The sequence below is a fragment of the Primulina eburnea genome, chromosome 12, assembly GCF_022965805.1.
Source record: "Primulina eburnea isolate SZY01 chromosome 12, ASM2296580v1, whole genome shotgun sequence".
In the NCBI taxonomy this organism is placed as follows: domain Eukaryota; kingdom Viridiplantae; phylum Streptophyta; class Magnoliopsida; order Lamiales; family Gesneriaceae; genus Primulina; species Primulina eburnea.
In genome coordinates, this window is record NC_133112.1 from 32,998,721 (window position 1) to 33,024,084 (window position 25,364).

Below are 25,364 nucleotides of genomic sequence, written 5' to 3' on the forward strand. Positions count from 1 at the left end.
TTTGAACGCGGATACAAAATTTGACGGAAACAATATCTTTCTTCCTTCGTACGTTTTTGCAGGTTTGGGGGAAGACTTTATGCTGGTCTGCTGGGGTGGGGAAAAGGGTATTGTAGGAAAAAATCGTGTGATACAAAGCAGGACAATTAATAATGGCATGAGACATGAGTTTATTTTATGTGGTCTAGTACACTTTTGTCCGTTGCAGAGTGGATTAGGTGGTTTTAGTTGCAAATGAACCAAGCATGGGCTACAGCTGGACAAAATCAATCAATCCTATTTAATCATGCATACCAAACGCTGCATAATTGATTAATTAATCGCAATCATGATTAAAAGATGATTAGAATAATGTATGAATTTATGATTGAACAATTGTTTCATCGTTAACTTTAAAAGTATAATCAAAATTTATGGATTTGAAATATTTCTATCCTAACGTAATGTAAATTCAGATTATTTTTTTGTTTTTGTTTTTATTTCAATGAATTTCGAGCTCAGGCTCGATTTTCCTTTTCATTAGTTTTATAGTTGATTTGATTAATTTATTATAAAGTTAAAAAATATTTTAATTTATGAGCTACCTCAAAAAAAGAAGAAGCTGAATTTGTCTCCATTAAATTATATTATTATTTTTGAATATGTCAATATAGTTTCATAATGGGAATTTTTATGACTAAATTATATATTTCAATTATTTATTTGTTACAGAATCAAATATTATACTTAAAATAATAATGATGAAATTATAACCAAGGAAGGAGAATGATTGGTACCTTGTTGGTTTTCTTTCTGGAATTTATTTTTCCTCCACTCTTCTGTTGGGCTCGATAGATTATCCGGGTGGCGGGTACGATTTCCTGCTGAAGCTTTTACTTTCTAACTTTCAATCATTGTTGCATACTGCGTCAATTAATCCCATTTCTTCTCGTGGGTGTTACCAATATTTTCTTCGATTATTCTCGATCTTTGTTGTTATTTTTGTTCTGATCGTGTGTTTGGAGTTAAATGATGGATCTTTTGTAGTGGGTGCTTGCTATTTCTGTGAATTGTTGTATATATTGTTTTGCTTGATGTCGGGTGTCGAGGAAAACGACGTATTGAGCGATGTTGAGGCAGATGATGCGGTGCATATTGATATTAAGACACCAGAAAGTATATCTGTCGAGAAGTTTAGGGAAATCCTTGCAGAGCTTGATCGTGAGAGAATAGCTCGTGAGGCGGCTGAGAATTCGAAAAATGATATCCAAGTTTCGTTTAATCGGCTTAAGGTGTTGTGCCACGAGGCCCTCAAGAAACGAGATGAGTGCTCACGGCAGCATGATGAGGCAGTGAATGGGAAGGAGGAAGCTTTGAGGAAATTGGATAGTGTTAGTCAGGAGTTGAAAGAAGAAATTAAGTTGAAAGAAGAGGCATTGACACAAAAAGATGAGGTTTTGAAGCAGCTAGAGGAGGTAGAGAAGGCGAGGGAGACGACAAGGATAGAAATGGAAACGGGGTCTTCCATGCTCATTAGTGGTACGGAGAAGATATCAAGGAAAGTGAGTAGTTATAAAGATTTTGGAGGGAATGGGTTGCCAAAGTCTAATAAGTATTCTGGATTGCCAGCTGTGGCATATAGTGTAATTAAGAGGACAAATGATATCGTGGAGGAACTTATAAAACAGATTGAATCTAGTGTCAAAGCAAGAAATGAGGCTCGGGAATTGGTCGACCGTAGGAATTATGAGATCGCCATCGAAGTTTCACAGCTTGAGGCAACAATTGGTGTGTTGAGAGAGGAAGTGGCAAAGAAAAGTGAGGAAATCGAGAATTTGAAACAATCGATGGATGAGAAAAATGGGAAAATGGCTAAATTGGAAAGAGAATTTTTTGAGAAGCAGGACACAATAGAGAGTGAGCTGTCAAGATTGAGATTATTGGTGAGTGAGTATGAATCGAAAATGGAGACACAAAGACCGTTGTTGATTGATCAATTGAAGTTTGTGTCTGGTATCCATGGAGAAATGTGTAAAGCTATGAAAATTGTTGATGCTAAAAAATCATCAGAATTGTCCGAGTCCTTATTCCTTGCTCAAGAATCAAATGAGGAAAATATTAGAGCGTCTTTAACCGGAATGAAATCCATATATGAATTGAGTAAAATTGTTGTGGGGAAAACTAGGGATTCAATAGAGGATAAAACTCGTGAAGTGAAAAATCTGAGTGAGACTATTACACAATTAGTGAATGAGAAAGAACAAATTGGGTGTTTATTAAGAAGTACATTGTCAAAGCGAAGTTCAGTTGACTTGTCATCTGAAACAAACAAGCTGTTTAAAGTTGCAGAAAATGGTTTAAAAGAGGCCGGTATTGATTATAAGTTCAGCAAATTTCAGCCTTCTAAAGGAACATTGGGTACTGGCGAGTCAGAGGAAGATGAAGTATATGCTCTGGTACTCATATCTTTTAGCATGATTTTGTTTTCTGCTTGATTTTCTTTTCCAGTTGTTAATCATTATTTTATCATTATTCTACGAGCAGGCTAGTGCTCTGGAGAATATCATTAAGCAGTCACAGCTTGAGATTATCGAGCTAAAGCATTCTGTGGAGGAACTAAGGTACCTTTGTGCCAAAATTTAGTGTCAATGCCCTCTTTTTTTTTCCTGCATGTGTAAATATAATAGGATTGTCCACTGAAGTTTCGAATCGCTATGATATGATCAAAATATTGACACAACATGCTAGTGCTTCACTGTTACCCGAGCAGAGTCGAGCTCGACTCGATTTTAATTTCCCTGCTCGAACTCAATCGAGTAATCAACTTCGTGCTCAAGCTCGACTCTTGTAGATATCGAGTTACATGAGCTTGAATTTGAAAAAGCTCGAAAAATAAAATTCAGTCATTTTATTATATATATATATATTCGAGTGCTCGCAAGCAGTGCTCTAAATAGCAGGCGAGGAGGCGTCCATCGACCGCACTGCCTTTGATTTGGCTGTTCTGTAGGCGGTAGAAGATGACTAGGAGCGGGCGAGGCGGTCAAAGTCAACAAAATTTTAGAAAACCTTAATTATTAATACACTTGTACACTTTATCTTCCAAATCATAATAGTTTTACAAGCTCAGTCACCTAGTGAGGCTCATTTACTCTAATGACAATTAATGATCAAACGATAATGGTTTGATTTAGATTTGCAGCGGAAATGATTTAAAATACTTTAAAACGGATCTCAGGGCCTAGAAAAATTTTGGCATGACCTCCCCGTAAATAGGACATCCCGAAAAACTCAAGCATCAGAAAATAGTAAAATGACTCAAAACTGACGCTGCGATAATCATAAACAATCACATGCAAGTACCGGCCATGCACACGACAACAATCCTCAAACATCAGTTCAACTAAGCCGGCAAAGCTCCCAAACAATATACATCAAATCCAAATAACAATACAGATACACGGGCCAAATCCCCGGATAATAACACCTGACATATAACTGACAAAAAAACTCCAAACAACCATAAATATTATATGGAATAACTCCGTTAGACACAACCAAGCAATCCCACCTCAATCACGAGCTCCGCTAGCGGAACCTCCACATTGTGCTGCAAAACCCCTCGGGAGATCTACCATGGTGTCTAAAAGCAACCACAATAGCCCCCACTAAACAACTGAGGTTAGGATTCTGGTATGAAACAGTCCAACAATAACAACAATAAACATAAATCACGCATAATCATATAATAAAATGTAATATGGAATGCATGAAAGGCTCAACGAATAATCGGGATAACAAGAGCCAATAAGCGGTACGATAACAACCGGAATAATGCTCGAGCAACAACACAGGGAAGCTAAATCGTCATACAGCTAAACCGTCTTGCCAGGTATGCGAGGTATGCCAAGCTGTGCTGAATAACACCCCTGACTTGGCCTCCATACAGCTGATACGATATAACAGGATGACATAACAGAACGAACTAGATGACACAATCCATGCACTCACCTCAAAAGGCTACACTAACCACGGGATTGTTAAATCACATTCACATCTACGGTCTCATGTGTATAGGTCTATCAGCCACACTATGATCCCGAGAAAAACAACAATGTCAGATAACAATGGATATAAAAAACGGACTAACAAGAATGACATGGTTCAACATGAATGTCATAACAGTATGTCCTATGCTAAATGCCAATAATATGTCACAATAATAAATATATATCATAACGAAGGCATTTAACAAATTACAACAGTCAACAAGTCATAGATACGATCAGTGCAATACAGAATGACAATGAAACATAATTTATGTGTTACCGTCGTATGTTACCGAGCTGTAACATACCTGTACCAACTTGACAATCCAATATCAACTTTACTTCAAGACTCTCGGCCTAAACAACAATTAGCCGATTATGAAAATTACATTCTATACCAATGTCCGATTTGGCACAAAAGAGTATAAAATTCGTATCTCATTCATGTTAACTCAAATTAATATCCGTCAATTGGAAATGAAAGAAAAACTCAATTATCTAAGTTTTTCTAGTTAAAACCATATTCAAATTCTCAATCATTTGAACACAACATTACATTAAATCCAAGATATCAAATCTGCTCTCGAATAAAATTCCAACCACTGAGCAGTTCCAGAAAAACAAACATAACTTGCACAATTCTTACTGAAATTTAACAATTCAAGTCTCATTTCGAAGATAAGACATAGCTCTACAACTTTCATTTGAACCAAAAATTCAGAATCCGAATGCACGAAGTTTAAAATCCTGAATTATAGTAGGTATTCTGCACAGTTCAATTTCGAATCTGGTTTTGACACATTTTGGTAGAAAAATCATAACAAATCAATTTCTAATAGAAATTCGATGATTCCAGCAACTCTAGAAAGCTAACAAACAAATATACACGTTCTATTTGAACCACCAGTCGAGATTCTTAGCACACAATACACATAAACCTGAAATTCATAAGCACAAAAACTGAAACTCACCAACTACTACACAAAAACAAGGCTCGCGAAATGGAGCTTTGATCTGCTCGCTTCTTTGCTAAAAACTCGCAATTTATGGCTCAAAACGAAGGTACTGATGTAAGAAAGACAACCCCTCAAACCGATCGAGATTTCGACGCCGGACGGAGGAGATAGTGCGATTTTTTCGGGGCTGCTCCAAGGGTGACGGGAATGGGGTTTGGTGGAAAACTTCATTCTTTCTTATTTATTTTCTTCTTTCTCTCTCTTAAGGTAAGTTGTGTGTGTATATATATGTATATAGTGTAATACTCATGCCTCTTTTTATCCCGGTTTTGCATTTATTTTCCTTTAGTGTGTTATTTAAACTCTATATGTATTTTGTATCGTTAAATTCTCCGATATTCTAAAATACATATTTTTAACACACTTCTTGAATTTATTTGGCATAAATAATTATTTTAATTTATAACTCAATAATTATTTTAATTATATCAAATTACCGGATAATTAATTACAGGGCCTTACACTTCTCCACCCCTTAAAACAAATTTCGTTCTCGAAATTTTTGTTTATACACATACATCTTACACAATTCAAAAACATCAAAACAATACTAAGAATCAAACAGATATGGATGAGATGCTCTCATCTTCTCTTCTGTTTCCCACCTTGATTCTTCTACTCCATGTCTCGACCACTGAACACGCACAAGTGGAATAACTTTATTGCGTATCTTTACGATCCAAGATACAAACAAGATACTCAGTATAAGACAAAGAAGGGTCAAATTCAACTTCATCGGGCTGAATCACATGAGATGGATCGGGCTCATACTTACGCAACATAGAAACATGGAAAACATCGTGGATGCCAGACAATGACTGTGGCAACTCTATCGTAAATTTCGAGGATGAAATTTGTTTTAAGAAGTGGAGAAATGTAAGACCCTATAATTAATTATCCGGTAATTTGGCATAATTAGAATAATTATTGAGTTCTAAATTAAAATAATTATTTATGCCAAATAATTTTAGGAAGTGTGTTAAAAATATGTATTTTAGAATATAGGAGAATTTAACGATATAAAATACATATAGAGTTTAAATAATACACGGGAGCAAGATAAATTTAAAATCGGGATTATTGAGCATGTGTTACTATTCTTAGCAATTAAATATACATGTGGGTATATATATACATACATATACACACATAACTTATCTTAAGAGAGAGAAGGAAGAAACGAGATAAGGAAGAGAAGAAAGAAACTCCATTCCTGTCAATTGTGTAGCGGCTGCGGTGGAATTGCGATATCTCCTCCGTCCAGCGTCGAAATCTCGATCGGTGGTTGTCTTCTTTACATCATTAGCTTCGTTTTGAGTCATAAATCGCAAATTTTTAGCAAGGAAGCTAGCAGATCAAAGCTCCATTTCGCGAGCTTTGTTTCCGTGCAGTAGTTGGTGAGTGTGAGTTTCAGTTTTGTGCTTCTGAATTTCGAGTTTATGTGTAATTTGCTATAAGAATCTCGACTTGTGGTTCAAATAGAACTTGTAGCTCTGTTTGTTAGTTTTCTAGAGCCGCTGGAATCATCGAATTTCGATTAGAAACGGATTTATTATGATTTTTCTACGACAATGTGTCAAAACCATATTCGAAATTGAACTGTGCAGAATACCTACTGTAATTCGAGATTTTAACCCTCATGCCTTCGGATTCTGAATTTTTTGTTCAAATGAAAGTTGTAGAGCCATGTCTTGTCTTCGAAATGAGACTTGGATCGTTAAATTCTAGTAAGAATTGTGCAAGTTGTGTTCGGTTTTTTGGAACTGCACAGTGGCTGGAATTTTATGCGAGAGCAGATTTGATATCTTGGGTTCAATGTAATGTTGGGTTCAAATGATTGGGAATTTGAATATGATTTCAACTGGAAAAACTTAGATAATTGAGTTTTCTTTCATTTTCAATTAGCGGATAATGATTTGAGTTAATATTGAGCGAGATACTAATTTTATACTCTTTTGTGCTAAATCGGACATTGGTATAGAATGTAGTTTTCATGATCGGCTTATTGTTTTGTTTAGGCCGAGAGTCTTGAAGTAAAGTCGATATTGGATGTCAAGTTGGTATATGTATGTTACAGCTCGGTAACATACGACGGTAACACATAAATTATGTTTAATTGTTATTCTGTGTTGTACTGATCGTATATATGACTTTTTGACTGTTATAATTTGTTAACTGACACTGTTGTTTATCTCGGGATCATAGTGTGGCTGATAGGTCTATACACATGAGACCGTAGATTTGATTGAACAATCCCGTGGTCAGTGTATCCTTTTGAGGTGAGCGTTGGGATTGTGTCATCCTGTTATATCGTATCAGCTGTATGGAGGCCCAGTCAGAGGTGTTATTCAGCAGAGCCTGGCATACCTCGCATACTTGGCAGGACGGTTTAGCTGTATGACGATGTAGCTCCCCTGTGTTGTTGCTCGAGCATTATTCCATGGTAGATCTCCCGAGGGGTTTTGCAGCACCAGGCGGAGGTTCCGCTAGCGGAGCTCGTGATTGAGGTGGGATTGCTTGGTTGTGTCTAGCGGAGTTTTCTCAGATAGTAGTTATGATTGTTTGGAGTTTTTTTATTAGTTATATGTTAGGTGCTATTATCCGGGGAGATGCCCCGTGTATCTGTGTTGTTATTTAGATTTGATGTTATGTTGTTTGGGAGCTTTATTGGCTTAGTTGAACTGATGTTGAGGTTTTTTATTTTTTATGTTAAATTTGGGATGTCATTGTCATATATTATATAATTAAAATGGACCTTAGGGCCTAGAAAACTTGCTGTATGACCTTCCCGTAAATTGGTCATCCTGAAAAACTCAAGCATCATAAAATAGTAAAATGACTTGAGACTGACGCTGCGATAATCATAAACAATAACATGCAAGTACCGGCCAGGCACAACAATCACTGCTATTGTGAACGCCCACCATCGCTGCTAACACTCCCTATGTTTGTAATATCATATGAATATTTGGTAATTCAACTTGTAATCATATGAATGTATTGTAATATATAATTATGTATAAAAATATTTTTTTAAAAAAATCAACCGCCTGGCTGACCGCCCCCCACCACCATTTACAACATTGCTAGCTTATTATACATATGGTCTTCATTGATTATAGGGACTCCAAAACTATGACTTTTGGTTCTGCATTAAAGATGAGCTGAGTAAAAATAACTGAACTTAGTGAGCACAATTGTGTAAAGTTTGTGCTGCGAGAACATACAAAATAAGTTACAATTTTATTGGTTAAAATGGTCAATGCATTAAATAAACCTTTCCTGACTGTTAGTATTGTGTGCATTCAATTTTACTGGATTAAGGAAAGAGTCAAGTTTATACAAAGAGCGTGTAGATGCTCTAGCCAAGGAACTCAACCAGTGTAGACATCATGTGGAAGAACTCGAAGAGAAGGAACGAGTGGCAAATGAAAATGTAGGTCACAGGTTCTATATCCTTGATGACGTCAGCCTCTAGAATCAGAGTTTTTACACCCTATTTAATTTTTAAAGATACTCTGAAAATGCATAGATTTGATACTCGTTCTGCTGCTTGGAATGCCTAGGTTGAAGGGCTTATGATGGATATTGCATCTGCAGAAGAAGAAATCATGCGGTGGAAGGTGGCAGCACAGCAAGAAGCTGATGCTGGTCAAGCAGTGGAACAGGAGTATGTCGCCCAGGTATAAAAGAGGATGAGTAATGAGCTAGAACGAGTTAATCTGTGTTAATTTTTAAATCATTTTAGCTTACCGCGTTTGAACATCTAAAAGAAAATTTGACATGTGAAAAGAATTGTACTGATATCTAAGATTTGCCAAAATTTTCTTCTTGAATTTTGAAAAGCAAAATTATTTTTTACAATCTGAATTGGAAGTTGTCCTGTATCTCCCTACTTCATTTCTCTCATCTGTGCTATTTCTTAGACGTTTGGCCATGTCTGTCAATTTTTTAAGATACTTCGAGCAGGACAGAAATAAATTGTAGAGGAGCAGCAATTGACTGGTGTAATTGTCTATGTAGCGCAATAAAATTTGGCGCTTAGTCTTGTGATACGATCCGGATGAAATAGAAGAGCAGGGTCGGGTGCTCCACCGGATCAAATCAAAAATTTATAGTGGTGTTTAGGAAATTGAACAAGGTAAATGGCTTCCACTGTGGCCTGCAAACAATAAGAGGAACTCGTGAATGGACGCCGGAGGGGTGTCCGGCGTGACCACTCCGATGCTTAAGTCAGCAGGGTTGTCAAGGAAGAAAACTTGAGTAAAAATGTGTGAATGCTTGCGAATGAAGAGATTCTCGACCCCTGTAAATGACAATTATACCTGTTATTTATAGGAGGGGAAGCTAGGGTTACCTTGATGCGCGTGCTCACCTACTACTCGTACCCTCGGACGTTGACGGCCTGTCGAGTCCCTTTCTTCCCGATAGCTTCGTGGGTACTCCAAGGATAAGGGACGTTGACTGCATGTCCAGTCCCTTTCTTCTCAATATTTTCGGGGATACGTTCAGGCTAAAGATGTTGACTTCCCGCCCAGTCGCTTTCTTCCCTATAATCTATGAGATCCTCTAAGTAAGTTACTCGGGTATTGAGCCCTTGGCTTTAGCAGGAAAGCCCGGTCCCTAGCTGCCCGGGAGGTAAGTAAATACCCGGTTATGCATGAAGTGTCCAGTCGGGTAGGTAATAATCGCCCTCTTGGTTTCTATACGGGCTACCCAATGAAACTTCCCGGGTCATCCATGACCCGGGCCCTTATAGGGGAATCACCACCCATCCCTAAAATAGTCGGGCTAGAGTCTCACTCGCTGTCCCGATTGGTGCGAAATAATTCATGGTGTATGATAGCATCGGAGCCTTCAAATATCCCGTAGAGGAGATGTCACGCCTGGATGATTTGTCTCCCGGACCCGAATGAATTGTTATCCAGCCTCCCTGAATTTCGCATTCGTTACAATGAGATGCACCCAAAATTAATTCCTACTAGAAAACGCTCCACATCTCGAGAAATGGATAAGTCTGACACCTCGACAGCTGTGCACGCCTTTTCACCTCCCAGCACAATTTCCAAAACTTATCTCAACCGTTCAGGCATCTTGAAGATCAACGGTCATTATTACTTTGTTCTTATCATAAATAGTGCCTTACCGATCCGCCATCATACCAACAAAGTGTTGTTAGAAAGATATAATGGCAGGTGCTAGCGATCCCAGCGTCCCCGATCTGGCGGAAGAGTTCATGAATGCGTCTGCGGAGAGACAAAAGACGGAAATAGAAGAGGAGGTCTTTCACAAGATTCTTGCCTTCTGCGAGGCACTGCAGGAATTACAACTTCTCTACAACTGTGGTGAGGCTAATACTCCCCGGCTACTGGCGAAATTGGAGAAGTATCGGGAGTACCTACATATTTCTGAGTTGGGGGATCCTTTTGAAGAGGATCACATGTACGAACTGATGCTCCGTAAAGAGAGGAACACCCTCAACGATATCACTGACACCAAGAGCTACGAAGGAAGGGCTACACGAGAAGTGAGACGTTGGATTATTTGTGGAAAGCCTTCGTAGAGGAGGCATATTTCGATGTAATCCGAAATAATTTCTTTAAATAAAATTATTATCCGAGTTTACTGTCTTTGTACTATTTTATCTGATGCATATCTCACGGGCTGCACAACTTAAATGACAAGATTAACTAATAATAAGTAACAACCGGAAACGTGAGGATTTCGTATTTCTACCAAAAAGGATGCCCGAGCTCCGCATCTCTCGGGTTTCGGAGGGAATACCGGGACCCCATCCTTCTCAAGTCTTATCGAAAAGACCTAGGGATGCGACACCTCGGGCGTAGAAAACGTTGATTCGTACTGATTAGTGCATTAATGACACACGTCTATTCCACCCAACTATCGCCATTGTTTATCATCTTGAGAAGGATTATTTAGGATACCTTAATCTGTTCGATTCAAGTATATCCGCCGGGCTTAAAAGTAGCATGCCGGGGCGTCGTATCTCCCGGGCTTGCCATAATATGCCGGGGCCTCGAACCTCCCGGTCTCAAGAGAAAATGCCGGGGCCTTAAACCTCCCGGACTTAATACAAATGTTACCCCCCTTACCTGGATGTCCCGATTGTTATGATGACAGGTGTCAGCCTGGAGACGCTTCGTATTTCGGGAAATGAATAAGTTTGATACCTCGATAATCGCGTATGTCCTTTCTTCTTCTGACGACTAGTGCCTTAGTACCTCGATATTCGTAACAATCTCTTCGCCTACCTCAATAATAAATGCTTCGTGCTTATAAATACAGGAAGGCAATGGGAGGTAAGAAATAACATCTTCGACATGGCAAGTTCGAGCGAATCTACGGTCTGCAGTGGCATATACGTCCCAGCGCCCAATACCCTACATCTTCATATGGAGGATCTGAGGAGGACCATTGAGGAGTTGGTCCTGTCGAAGGTGATGTCCACTTGGCATAAGATTCAAGATCTTAATGCCACGCTCCAGGAGGGTTTGGTCTTCACTCGAGCACAAAGAGCTGTGGCGAGGAGGTATAAACGGGAGCTCGAAGTGAACCATGTTGCAGAGCTAGCTACTGATGAAGTCCTGCTTCATGCGATGCTGCTGAAGGAATGGCGTCAACTGGAAAAGATTTCATCCTCTGAGTCCTTCAACATCGCCCAGTCTCCTGAACTAACCCATTGGATCCACGAGTGGCAGGATGTCGTAGGTGTATTAATAATTGGTGCTAGGCATGAGCGATTCCTTTATGAATAAAATCTGTTTATTTGTTTCATTTTCTTCTTCGCACGTTAATCAATGATGAACCGAATATAATTCGTAAATCTGCGATTGGACCATCCAGAACAAAAATCTCACCTTCTTTAAATAAAGTATTAGAGCTCTGTTTCGAATAAAATGCCGGGGCTTTAAACCTTCCGGGCTTAAAGTAAAAATGCCGGGGCCTTAAATCTCCCGGGCTTAAAGTAAAAATGCCGGGGCCTTAAACCTCCCGGGCTTAAAGTAAAAATGACACTTCGTACCCCTAGGTGATTGACGCAGGGTTAAAATGATATGGGCCCTACTGAACAACCGCCACAGTCGATTCGCATTCCGAGTAGATAAGCCATCATGACGCCTCGCTCTGCGTAGCCGTCCTTTCATTCTGCCCGTTGTGATTTCTGGGGCGCATCAAGACCGCACACGTGTTTTCAGTCGACGGTCCAGATCGTCCTTCATCCTTTATATATAGCAACCCCTAGGGTTTTCCAAAAATCACTTTCTCGAAAATTACTCTCAAATCATCCCTCTCGGCGAAGCCCTTGCAAATTCTTTACTCGCAGTTTTCAGGCGCTCCAAGTTTTCCCATTCCGACGATCTTCCACCGCCCTTGTAAGTTTTCTCTTTTTATCATGTCTAATTCCACTTCTTCCACTTCTGGTGCTAACGTACGAGGTTCACCGGAATACGAATCCACTGCCTTCCGTTCTGATTCCTCTCCTTCCCCTACTTCTCGTCGCCCCTCTACCCAGACTGTCCCGAAACCTATAAGCTTAAAACCCCAACCTTCTTCGAGACCTTCTAAACCTTCTCCTTCGGGCATATCCCGGATCCCCAAAAAAGATAAGGGTAAGGGTAAAGCCCGGGTACCTGCCCAACCTTCAGCCGACCTCTCAGAGATTCCCTGGTTTTCTTCTCTGCCAAGCTCCTTGCGTCCAGGAGCAGAGGAAGAACTTCGAACCCTGGGGGTCATTCCTTCTTCCTACCCTATTCTCATACCCAAGTCCTCTAACCGGGCTGATCAACCCCCCTCGGGTTATATTACTTTCTTCCGGGACCAGCTTCGAAATGGTCTCCGATTTCCTATTCCCTTATTTTATATCGAGGTTGCCAAATTCTTTGGTGTACCTCTTAATCAATTCCATCCCAATTCTTTCCGGATTATGGCTTCGGTTTTTGTCCTCTTCCGAATGCATGACCTGTTAATAAATTCCAAAGTTCTTCATTACTTTTTTATTTGTAGATTAGGTGATAATGCTTTTTCCCTTTCCGCTCGGCTTAATGCCCGCTTCCTTGATGATATCCCCTCCTCTCAAAAGGGATGGAAAGGCAGATATTTTTTTATCAAACTCCCGGCTAGTCTCGATTGTCCGACCGGGTTCATTCCTTCTCTTCCTCGTCAGCCAGAGCTTCCCCAAGCATATAAATTTGAGGAGTTTTATATCCGAAGCCTAGCCTTGGTGGAGGGTCAAAAGTTTTCTTCCTCCACCCTTATAACCCAAGAGCATCTGGCCACCTATCACCTAAGTAACCGGGCTGAAGATCCGATTGACCGAGTAGTCGACGAAGTTGCTGGCTCGGGCCTTCAGCCCGGTAATTCTCATTTATCTGTTATGCCATCGTCTCCTTTATTGATATTTGCACGTGGATTCTAACCTCCTTTTCCTTATATGCAGATTTAATGGAGGAGGCTTTTGCTAGGAAATGGGCAGCCGAAAAGGCAGCCAAGGAAAGGAGGATGGCGGCTCGGAAGGCTGCAGCCGAAAAAAGGGCTGAGGAGGTGGCAGCTCAGACAAAGAAGGCGGCCCGGGTAGAAGTTGAACAGAAGAGAGCGGCGCCTGACTCTCGGGAAGAAGAAGAGGACCTCCTGCCCCTCCGCCAGAGACAAAAAAGAGTTACGACCATCCCGGTTTTGACTCTTAGCGAAGATGACCAAGTGGGAGACCAGGCTTTCTCCCAAGCGAATCAAGCATTTTCTCTTTCGCATACTGATCAGGCGCCCCTCCAGAAGCCTTCCCAGGAATCTTCCCAAGAGCTTCTTCCAGAATCTATTCAAGGGCCCTTGCCAGGGCCCCTCCTCTCTTCGCAGCCCAGCGGGTCTGTCTTTTACACCGAAGGAGCCTCCCGGGTCGGGGCAGACCTCCTTAAGCAAATGCTCCTTCCTACTGACCAGGCCTTCCTGAAGAGAATGCCGCCGACCCCTCGATGCCTAGATGGCTTGAACAAGCTTCTGGCTGTAAGCTTTTTTCTTCCCTTCTTTCTCTCTTTTTTTTTTTTTTTTTTTTTATTATCTTGTCAACCCTGCCTTCTCTTTGAAAAATAGGGTGCACATATGTTAATGTCAGCCTATGAAGAGGTGTCCTCCTTAGCCAACCACCAGGCCCCCCAACTCCAGGTCTTCCAAGAAACGCACGAGCTTATTCAAGCGGAGCTTGCTCTGTTGAAGGAATTTCATTCAGAGACGGTGGCAACCCTTCGGGGTTCTGTGGAGTCTGCCCAGGCGGAGCTGGCCAAAGCCCGGGAGGAACTGAATGAAAGTCATATCAGGGAGGAAACTCTTCACAGGCATCAATCAATTCTTGATCGTAAGAATGCCTCCCTGATGGATGCCGTAGAAGAACAAATGTCCCGGGCTAAAAAAGCGGAGAAGGCCCTAGCCGAGTCTGAGCGCCAGAAAGAGCAACTGCGGACTTCCTTCCTGGAATCCTCAGAATTCAAGGTGGCCGTGGAGGATCGAGCCTATCCTTTCTTTAAGACCGGCTTCAACAGATGTCTTCAACAATTCCAGGAAGCCGGGCTTATCCCCAAGGACAGGGCCAACTTTCCAGACTTCGGGCTAGCCATTGCATCCCTTGCAGGAGCTGGGGTGAAAGATAAGGAAGAAGAATCCGGAGAGGAGGAAGAAGGGGAGGAGCCTGTAGAGGAGGAAGGAGAAGAAAAAGAGCGGCCGACGGAGGAGGAAAAAGAGCCGGGCACCGGCCCTGTTGATATAGAGTAGGATTGTAATTTCTTTCTTATTTTCAAGTTTATTTCTTGTTTTTCGGGCCTCTTAGTAATGCAATATTCTCTGTCCCCTTATCCTTCTTTGCAATTTTCATAAAAGCTGAGCATCTGATCTTAACATGAATAGGATATTCCTGCTTTAATAATTCTTAGAGATTTTCCAAGTGTTGAGAACTTCACTGAGATAGAAAACCCAGGCATCGGTCTTCTGTTTTTTAACTGATTATTTGTGATGTAACTATCTGAAATTCACAAAAATTTAAACCGGGGAACAGGTTCTGGGACCTTGGAATAGTCGAGGTGCGGAGCCCCGAGCCAGGGTGTAATGCCCTGGGCTTATGTAGAGCTAAGGTACGGAACCTTAGGCCGGGGAACAGGTCCCGGGACTTTGGAATGGTCGAGGTACGGAGCCCCGAGCCAGGGAGTAGTACCCTGGGCTTATGTAGAGCTAAGGTACGGAACCTTAGGTCGGGGAACAGGTCCCGAGACTTTGGAATGGTCGAGGTACGGAGCCCCGAGCCAGGGAGTAGTACCCTGGGCTTATGTAGAGCTAAGGTACGGAACCTTAGGCCGGGGAACAGGTCCCGGGACTTTGGAATGGTCGAGGTACGGAGCCCCGAGCCAGGGAGTAGTACCCTGGGCTTATGTAGAGCTAAGGTACGGAACCTTAGGCTGGGGAACAGGTCCCGGGACTTTGGAATGGTCGAGGTACGGAGCCCCGAGCCAGGGAGTAGTACCCTGGGCTTATGTAGAGCTAAGGTACGGAACCTTAGGCCGGGGAACAGGTCCCGGGACTTTGGAATGGTCGAGGTACGGAGCCCCGAGCCAGGGAGTAGTACCCTGGGCTTATGTAGAGCTAAGGTACGGAACCTTAGGCCGGGGAACAGGTCCCGGGACTTTGGAATGGTCGAGGTACGGAGCCCCGAGCTAGGGAGTAGTACCCTGGGCTTAGGTCTCCTCCTTTTTTCCGCATTATCACTTATAGTAGGCAAAAGTATGAGGAAAGCGATCCTTTATTATTTCTTCAAAGTGAAAATTACATCTATACATTGGCTAAGCATAATATTTCTTCAAATGAAGTACATTCCAAGGTCTCTTAAGAAGTTTCCCTTGAGCATCTTCCAGGTAAAAAGATCCTGAACTAACTCTCCTAATGATTTTGTAAGGCCCCTCCCATCGAGCTTCGAGCTTGCCCACGTCCCCAGCTGGATTAACCTTCTTCATAACCAAGTCCCCTATCTGCAAGTCTCGAATTCGGACCCTTTTGTTGTAGGATTTCATGACCCGGTTCCGATATGCTTCCATCCGGATCATGGCTTGATCCCTCTTTTCTTCTAATAGATCCAGTTCCAATGCACGGCTATCCTCATTGTTGCTCGGGTAAGATTCTACCCGGGCAGATGTTTGACCGATCTCAACAGGAAGGACGGCCTCAGATCCATATACCAGGCTGAACGGAGTTTCTTGAGTAGGTGCCCGGGGAGTAGTCCTGTATGCCCATAGTACACTAGACAATTCTTTTACCCAGTCCTTTCCTTTGCCTTGTAGTATGGTCTTTAAAGCCTGCACAATGATTCTGTTTACAACTTCTGTCTGCCCATTGGCCTGAGAGTACGCAACAGAAGTGAAGGACTGGGTGATCTTCATTTCCCGGCACCAAGATGTTATTTCCTTTCCTTGAAACTGTCTCCCATTATCCGAGATCAATCGACGGGGTATGCCGAAGCGACATACTATATTCTTCCATAAGAATTTTAAAACCTCTTGTTCGGTGATTTTAGCCAAGGGCTCGGCTTCCACCCACTTAGAGAAATAATCCACAGCCACCAACAAGAATTTTTTCTGAGCCCGAGCAACCGGAAATGGACCGACTATATTCATACCCCATTGATCAAAAGGACAATATGCCCAAATAGGCTTCAGAGGGGTGGCTGGGCTGTGTTGAAAGTTTGAATGATGCTGACAGCCTTCACAAGTCCGGACCACTTGAGCCGAATCATGGTGAAGAGTCGGCCACCAGAACCCGGCTAGCATCGCTTTCCGAGCTAAAGATGTTCCCCCCAAATGCTCACCACAGCATCCTTCATGAATTTCTTGAAGAACATAAATCACTTCCTTCCCGCTCAAACACTTCAATAATGGTCCCTGGAATGATCTCCGGTATAAGATATTATTTAAGAGAACAAACCTGGGGGCTTGTCTTTTTATTTTCTGTGCTCGAGCTTTCTCCTCGGGCAATTCATTGTCCCGGATGAATTTGATCAGAGGGGTCATCCAAGAATCCTCGGGTATTGTCGACATTTCCTCTTCTTCAATAGTTAAAACTACTCGGAAAACAAACAAAACCTCCCGGGTGCTGTCTTCCGACAAAGAAGCAGCCATTTTTGCTAGGGCATCAGCCTCTCCATTTTCTTCTCGGGGTATCTGTTCGATGCTCCAATCCATAAATACGACTGCCTGGGCTTTGATGAGATGTAAATATTTGAGCATTTTGTCGTCCTTGACCTCATACACGCCCTTGATGTGTTGAGTAATCAACTGTGAATCGGAATACAATATAATCCTGGCCGCTCCAATTTCTCGGGCAGCTCGGATGCCGGCTAGAACAGCCTCATATTCTGCTTCATTATTTGTTACCCGGGAATCAATTTTGACTGCCAATTTAATCTTCTCTCCCAATGGGGAGATTATCACGACTCCGACTCCACATCCAACCAGGCAAGAAGCCCCATCTACAAACACCCTTCATCTCTCTTCCTCAGCAGGTTGAATCATCTCAGATAAGAAATCTGATAAAGCCTGTGCTTTTATGGCCACCCGGGGCTTATACTCAATATCGTATTCCCCCAATTCCACATTCCATTTGATCATCCGCCCGGATACTTCAGAGTGAGTCATAATTCTTCCAAGCGGGCTGTTAGTAAGAACGATAATAGGATGTGATAGAAAATAAGGCCGCAATTTCCGAGCAGTCACAACTAAAGCCAGGGCCATCTTCTCCACTTCACTATACCGCAGCTCGGGACCTCTTAGAGCGTGACTGACATAATAGACAGGCTTTTGATCCGAACCTTCTTCCTTTATTAAGACAGAGCTGACAGCATATTCAGTAGTGGATAAATAGACAAACAACTTATCCCCGGGCTCAGGCTTTACCAGAACTGGGAGCTCAGCCAGATGCTTTTTAAGATCTTGGAAAGCCTGCTCGCACTTGTCATCCCATCTGAACTTTTGGGCTTTTCTGAGAACCTGAAAGAAAGGATAACTTCTGTGGGCTGACCGAGATATAAACCGAGATAGAGAGGCAATCCTCCCGGTCAGCTTCTGCACTACTTTGACAGATCGGGGGGAAGGCATACATAAGAGGGACTTCACTTTTTCTTGGTTGACCTCGATTCCCCGCTCTGTCACTATAAAGCCCAAGAACTTACCACTCTTGACTCCGAAAATACATTTAGCAGGATTGAGCTTGACTCCATAAGATGTCAAAGTGGTAAAGGTTTCTTCCAAATCAGCAATAAAATCCATCACCTCCTTTGACTTTCCCAGAATATCATCCACATAAACCTCCAGATTCCTTCCCAGCTGCTTCTCAAAGACTTTATCCATTAAACGCTGATATGTGGCCCCTGCATTTTTTAACCCGAAAGGCATCACAACATAACAAAATGTACCTCCCGAGGTGATAAAGCTGGCCTTTTCTTGATCATTTTTTGCCAAAGGAATTTGATGATATCCCTGATAGGCATCCATGAAACTGAGCAGTTCGAAGCCTGAGGTGGAATCCACCAACTGATCAATCCGGGGCAATGGGTAATGATCTTTTGGACATGCTTTATTGAGGTCCCGGAAATCAACACACATCCTCCATTTCCCGGCGGCTTTGGGTACCAGCACCACATTCGAGAGCCAGGTAGGAAATTGTATCTCCCGGATGTGGCCGGCTTGCAGCAACTCCTTCACCTGTTCATCAATAACTTTGTCTTTCTCGGGACCAAAGTGTCTCTTCTTCTGTTTGATCGGGTGAGCTCCTGGGAGAATGTTTAATCGATGCTCAGATATCAGGGGTGAAATCCCTGTTAATTCCTGCTGGGACCAGGCAAACACATGAATATTAGTCTTTAAACATTTAAGTAAACTGACCCGGGTGGATATATCGAGGTCTCGGGCCACCCGGATCTGTTGGCCTGGTCCTATCTCCACAGCTTCCTGCTCTTCCTCTGCCACAAAGTGGACTTCTCCTTTCTCCACTCCGCCCTTCCAAATTTCCTCCACCCTGGCTTTCTTCCCCTCCTTTCTCGACTTGCCTTGATCTGCCCGGATACCTTCCACATAACATTTTCGGGAAGAGGGTTGATCTCCACGAACTTCTCCCACCTGGCTTCCCACTGGAAATTTGATCTTTTGATGATAAGTAGATGCTACTGCCCTCAACTCATTCATGGCCGGCCTCCCCAGAATGATATTGTAAGATGATGGGGAGTCCACCACTGTGAAGGTGGTCATGACCGTTTTCTTGATGTCCCGAGAGCCTAGAGTGAGCGGCAGAACAATTTCTCCCTCCGGATAAACCGCATGTCCAGCAAAACCAAAAAGGGCAGTCTCCACAACTTCCAACTTAAACCCTTGCAAATCCATCTGCACTAAGGCATCTTTGAAAATCACATTGACTGAACTGCCAGAATCCACAAAGACTCTCAGAATGTCGTAATTGGCCACCCGGGCTTGGATAACCAAAGCATCATTGTGGGGCATGTTTATTCCCTTTAGGTCTTCAGGGCCAAAGCTGATCACTGCCTCGTTCCTCCTAGATCCTTCCACCTCCAGACACTCCCGCCTACTTCTTGATTTCCTGGCCCGATTTGAATCCCCATCGGTAGATCCTCCCGATATCATCTTAATCAGCCCAGCAGCAGGGGACGAAGGGCTCCTCTTCTCGGGTTCTGGCTCCCATTTCCTACCCATATCGTTTCTCGGGTTGTTTCTTGAGTCTACTCGAGCATTAGGTACTGATGGCCGGGAGGTCCAAGGTGGACCCCTTGACCTCTTGGTGTACTGGTCGTGCCCCTTATTGGTGGGTGGGACATAACTTCTTTTCAAAACTTTACAATTCTCGGTGCTATGCTGACACACACCATGCCTGGTGCAAAATCCATTTTTCTCGGGTTGGGACAGCTGATGACTGGGAACCGGATCCCTACTGCATTCCTGCACTTCTCTTTCACGGATAATTTTCAGAGGCACATGCGGGGAAAAGTGCCCTGGATTACCCCGCCGCGGTCCTCTCTCCTCGGGCTTAGGTGCCCGGTCCCCTCTTTCCTTTCTGATGGCTTCCCTCTTTTGTTTCTGGGCTTCCTCCATGTTGATGTACTTCTCTGTCCGAGACAGCAAATCCTCAAAGTCTTCAGGCACTTTTTTCGTTAATGACTTGAAAAACTCACTCTCTTTTAAGCCTTGAGTGAAGGCAGTAGTTTTTGTCTCTGCAGCACAAGTAGGCACATCCAAAGCCACTTTGTTAAACCTCTTGATATACATCCTCAAACTTTCCTCCGGCCCCTGTCTCACCTCGAACAAACTGAAAGCAGTTTTCTTATACTTCTTACTGCTGCTGAAATGGTGTAAGAAGGCTTTCTGAAAATCCTCAAAAGATTTAATACTCAATGGAGCCAACCCATCAAACCATCTCTGAGCTGAGTCCACCAGCGTAGTCAAAAACACTTTACACTTGATCCTATCGGTGTAACAGTGCAGCATAGCCATATTCTCGAACCTGGCCAAGTGTTCTTCCGGGTCCTCGTTTCCATCATACGCCCTTACTTTAGCGGATTTAAAGTTTCCAGGAAGAGGTTCCCGAATAATTGCCTCGGCAAACGGGCATCCCTTGACAGACGCTCGAGAAGTTCCACGATTTTCCAGCTGTCCTTCCAAGACTTTCATTTTCTGTTTTAACTCCAACATCTCCTCGACCATCGTTGGTGACTTAGATCCAGCAGAGGATTCCTCCACTTCTCCCCCCTTCTCCTCCTCCCTCAATTCCTGCTGCTGCTCCTGCTCTTTTTCTGGTTCCTTCTCGAGTGGTATATCATGGTGGGAAGCTTCCCGCCTAGCCATAGCTCTCTCTATGGCTTCATTAATACGCTTATCCAACTCCGCTGGAGTCATAGTAATAAGATCAGGGGGAGCATCCTCTTGTCTTGAATGATTTGCGTCGGCTCCTTGAACCCGGGAATTATTCTGGTTAGTCTTCCTCGTGTGAGCCATATCAACGCCTTAGTCTCAAGTTTCCCACAGACGGCGCCAATGATACGATCCGGTTGAAATGGAAGAGCAGGGTCGGGTGCTCCACCGGATCAAATCAAAAATTTATAGTGTTGTTTAGGAAATTGAACAAGGTAAATGGCTTCCACTGTGACCTGCAAACAATAAGAGGAACTCGTGAATGGGCGCCGGAGGGGTGTCCGGCGTGACCACTCCGATGCTTAAGTCAGCAGGGTTGTCAAGGAAGAAAACTTGAGTAAAAATGTGTGAATGCTTGCGAATGAAGAGATTCTCGACCCCTGTAAATGACAATTATACCTGTTATTTATAGGAGGGGAAGTTAGGGTTACCTTGATGCGCGTGCTCACCTACTACTCGTACCCTCGGACGTTGACGGCCTGTCGAGTCCCTTTCTTCCCGATAGCTTCGTAGGTACTCCAAGGATAAGGGACGTTGACTGCATGTCCAGTCCCTTTCTTCTCAATATTTTCGGGGATACGTTCAGGCTAAAGATGTTGACTTCCCGCCCAGTCGCTTTTTTCCCTATAATCTATGAGATCCTCTAAGTAAGTTACTCGTGTATTGAGCCCTTGGCTTTAGCAGGAAAGCCCGGTCCCTAGCTGCCCGGGAGGTAAGTAAATACCCGGTTATGCATGAAGTGTCCAGTCGGGTAGGTAAGAATCGCCCTCTTGGTTTCTATACGGGCTACCCAATGAAACTTCCCGGGTCATCCATGACCCGGGCCCTTATAGGGGTATCACCATCTTGTAAGATATAATGTATTTGAATTGTATTATTAACAACTATAAATTTTTGTAGAATGACAGATATCTGCTCGTCAGTCGGCAGCAAAGTCATTGTCACGTGTTTGATCGTTTTGCTCATGTTGTCTTTCGTAGCTACTCCACAGTGACGATAATGTCTGAATTATGGTGGTGTTCAATCTAAGGAATTAGAATTCCTCGATTACGATTGCTAAAATAATAAATATACATTTGTGTTCATTGTCGTGTTATTGAGTCAACTCAAACTAGTGTTTCACGGTTCTGCAGTTGGCAGCAGTGCGACAAGAGCTAGAGGAGGCAAGGCAAGCCGTAACCGAGTCAGAGAAGAAACTCAAATTCAAAGAAGAAACCGCAGAAGCAGCCATGGTAGCAAGAGATGCAGCCGAGAAGTCATTGAAGTTGGCAGATATGCGGACAGCCAGGCTGAGGGATCGAGTGGAAGAGCTCACACGACAATTGGATGAACTTGATACACGGGGTAACTCAATAACCGGCCTAAGCAGACCTCGATACATCTGCTGGCCATGGCAATGGCTTGGTTTAAATATTGTAGGCTCACATCACTCTGAAACACATCAAGAATCTGCGAATGAAATGGAACTCTCTGAACCATTTCTTTGATTCTCTTTTTCCCTTTATCCTTGTGTTTTTTCTTTCTCCTCATATTTTGCGAGTGAGCATTTAAAGATGGAGTTGAATTGATTCAAAATTCATCAAAGTCGTGCTATTTTAAAAAATAATAATTTATGCGTTCCATGTAATATTATAATAAATCATTTGTTTTTATTTATTTATATATTATAATAATTTTGACGATAATAGTAATACTTTATACTATGCTCATACAAAATAACCAAAAATAATTAATTTTAAAATAATTAAATCAGAAAAAGGGTAAAATGAATAATAATAACAACAATAAAAATAGTAAAAATCACAAAACAAACACAAAATAAATGATATCTTTGTGTCATTTACCTAATTTGGAGTTTGTCGGACATCACAAATAAACTATAATAATAAAACCACCAATCGCATGATACTAGATTTTTTTTAAAAAAATTTTGTTATTTAATGGTCCAATTTTTTTTTATTTAAAAAAAATCCACCAATTGCATGACTAATATTAGTCATATCTTTTTCACTTTTGAAATTTTATAGGTTTATTTATTTTACATGAGTGCTGGTGTGATCTGCACACATTAGTGATATATTAACGTCACATTTGAAAACGACTAAAATTTCAAAAATAATAATTATAATTGACTAAAACTAAAATTTTACAAATCAAATTCAAAACTAAACAAATATACGGAACATAAATTACAATTTTTTCCCTAAAAACAATGCAGTATCAATTAATTCATAATAAAAATATATTCTCAAAAGGACAACAAATGTATAATGAAAAATAGATGATGAGTATTGAAGTCAATAAATTCATGACATAAGCTTGATTTTGTCTAGAATTCGCAGTGTACTATGAAAAATTCTATCTAACCATTCATTATTCAAAAAGAACAGTGGTCAACTTTTACAATATCGAATTGAACGGACATGAAATTAAATACAAGTTTTTGTGCAAACAAAAGATTAGTTTGAATCTTAGACCACTTTCCAATTGGGATTCTTATTATTTTTTTTTAAAAAATATTACATTGTATTATTGAGTTTCATTTGGGTCGGGTAAAAAAGTCTATACTTGATTCAAGGTGTAGTATAAAATACTAGGGCACAGTATATTTTGGACTTGTGAATTTTCATGGTTGTAAATTGAGTAAAAAAAATTCAGTTATGGCTCCTCAAATTGTTTTTTTGACTCGAGTAAGTGTGAGACGGTTTCACGAATCTTTATCTGTGAGACGGGTCAACCCTATCGATATTCACAATAAAAAGTAATATTCTTAGCATATAAAGTAATATTTTTTCATGGATGACCCAAATAAGATATTCATATCACAAAATACGACCCGTGAGACCGTCTCACACAAAATTACGCCTTTTGACCCTTTGGCACTTAATATTTTAAAATTATGTTTACTTCTTTAAAGAGAAAAAGAAATAAAACTGCTCGGTCATGAAGATAGCAAACAGTATATTGAATGGATCCATACATGACAATAACTGAAGTCATTTTATATTAAAATAAGAATTATATTATATGATTATTTTAAAATTTTGATTCCTTATATTTAGATAGTTATTAGAGGAATGTGTCGTGTTGATAAATTGAGATATCTTCATGTTAGAGCTAGACGTAAATTTGTATTTATTTGAATTTTTCACTTGAGAGATTTTGATTTAGTCTTCTTCTCATATATGTTCTTCTTTTCCTCTTCCGATGAACAGGTAAGGATGCGCAAAACTATCTGGTACAGTTTGGTACATAGGATATGATAAGTAAGAGATATAGGGTGTGTTTGGTTGAGTGGATTAAATAAGGATAGATTAATAGTCAAATATTTATCGTTAAAATTTTAAGATGTTTTAATAATCATTTTGACCCGGTTTAAGATTCAATTTTATTAATCAAATAGTTATCCATCAAATTTTAACGATAAATATTTGACTATTAATCTATCCTTATTTAATCCACTCAACCAAACACAGCCATATAGTATAATGATAAGATAATATGTTGAATGTTTGGTATGATTTTAATAAGAGTGATTAAATTTATATATTTAATTGTAATGACAAAATTAACCCTATCACAAAAACTTATATTTCATTGTTATCAAGATCTTGTAATTGCATATCTCAATTCTTAAATTACGTTATATATATATATATTTGTGTGTATATATATGTATCTATATATATGTATATATGTATTTTTTTAATAAACATTTAACATTAACTTAAATGCATTTAAATTGAGGGTAATTAAGTCATTTGTAATGTATTTTATCATTACATTAAAATTATCACATCTCTCAAAGGCTCATGATATTATCACAGGCTTTTTAAAAAGATACCAAATATGGGATAAGGGAGATTATTTATTAATCACGTCTTTATCTCATGTACCAAACAATGCCTATGTAAATAGTGTTTTTTTTTAAAAAAAAAGACTATTTACGACCATCAATTTCTGGACTCGTCTTGGTGACTGCGGCCTCTCTATTGTGTACGTATCTGTAGTTGAAATGGCTTCATAAACTTTGAATTGATAAAATTGGATCAAGTCCTAGTTAAGTGCATGTCACCCTATTTGGCCATTTCATAGCTTATTATAAAAAGTAACAAGACAACTTAATCAGCAGTTTGAATTTGACTTCAAAATTTTGGGTTTTCTGCTTTATAGGTTATCTTCCTTTTATTTTTAATTAATGAGGCCTCCCTCGGGATTGGACCACATAAGATCGAGCAATATAATCACGTCTACGTAATCATCGATAAATAAATTTTTTCCCTGTTATTGTTCGATTTTTCGAAAACCACTTCTATATCTTGTTCCGCATACATTTAATAATTTTTTAATACACTCCTTAA

The 25,364-nt window shown here is 41.0% G+C and overlaps 1 protein-coding gene and 1 long non-coding RNA gene across 3 annotated transcripts; one reads left to right on the forward strand and one right to left on the reverse strand.

The window, feature by feature from the left end:
* Nucleotides 1–747: 747 nt before the first annotated feature.
* On the forward strand, nt 748–22,614 carry LOC140807044 (uncharacterized protein At3g49055-like). 2 transcript variants are annotated; one of them, XM_073163702.1, is made up of 5 exons: nt 748–2,435; nt 2,524–2,600; nt 8,369–8,480; nt 8,611–8,727; nt 21,904–22,086. In XM_073163702.1, the coding sequence occupies exons 1-5, from the start codon at nt 1,074–1,076 to the stop codon at nt 22,030–22,032; spliced, it is 1,797 nt and encodes a 598-aa protein (XP_073019803.1). In that variant the 5' UTR covers nt 748–1,073; the 3' UTR covers nt 22,033–22,086. The 2 variants fall into 2 exon arrangements, with proteins under 2 accessions (XP_073019803.1, XP_073019802.1); XM_073163701.1 differs by lacking the exon at nt 21,904–22,086 and adding an exon at nt 22,137–22,614 and having other exon boundaries at nt 749–2,435.
* On the reverse strand, nt 2,607–7,053 carry LOC140807045 (uncharacterized). Its single transcript, XR_012112617.1, has 3 exons — nt 5,928–7,053; nt 5,000–5,348; nt 2,607–4,385 (listed from the first exon to the last, which is right to left on the reverse strand). It is a non-coding gene; the product is annotated as an uncharacterized lncRNA (long non-coding RNA).
* Nucleotides 22,615–25,364: the final 2,750 nt, after the last annotated feature.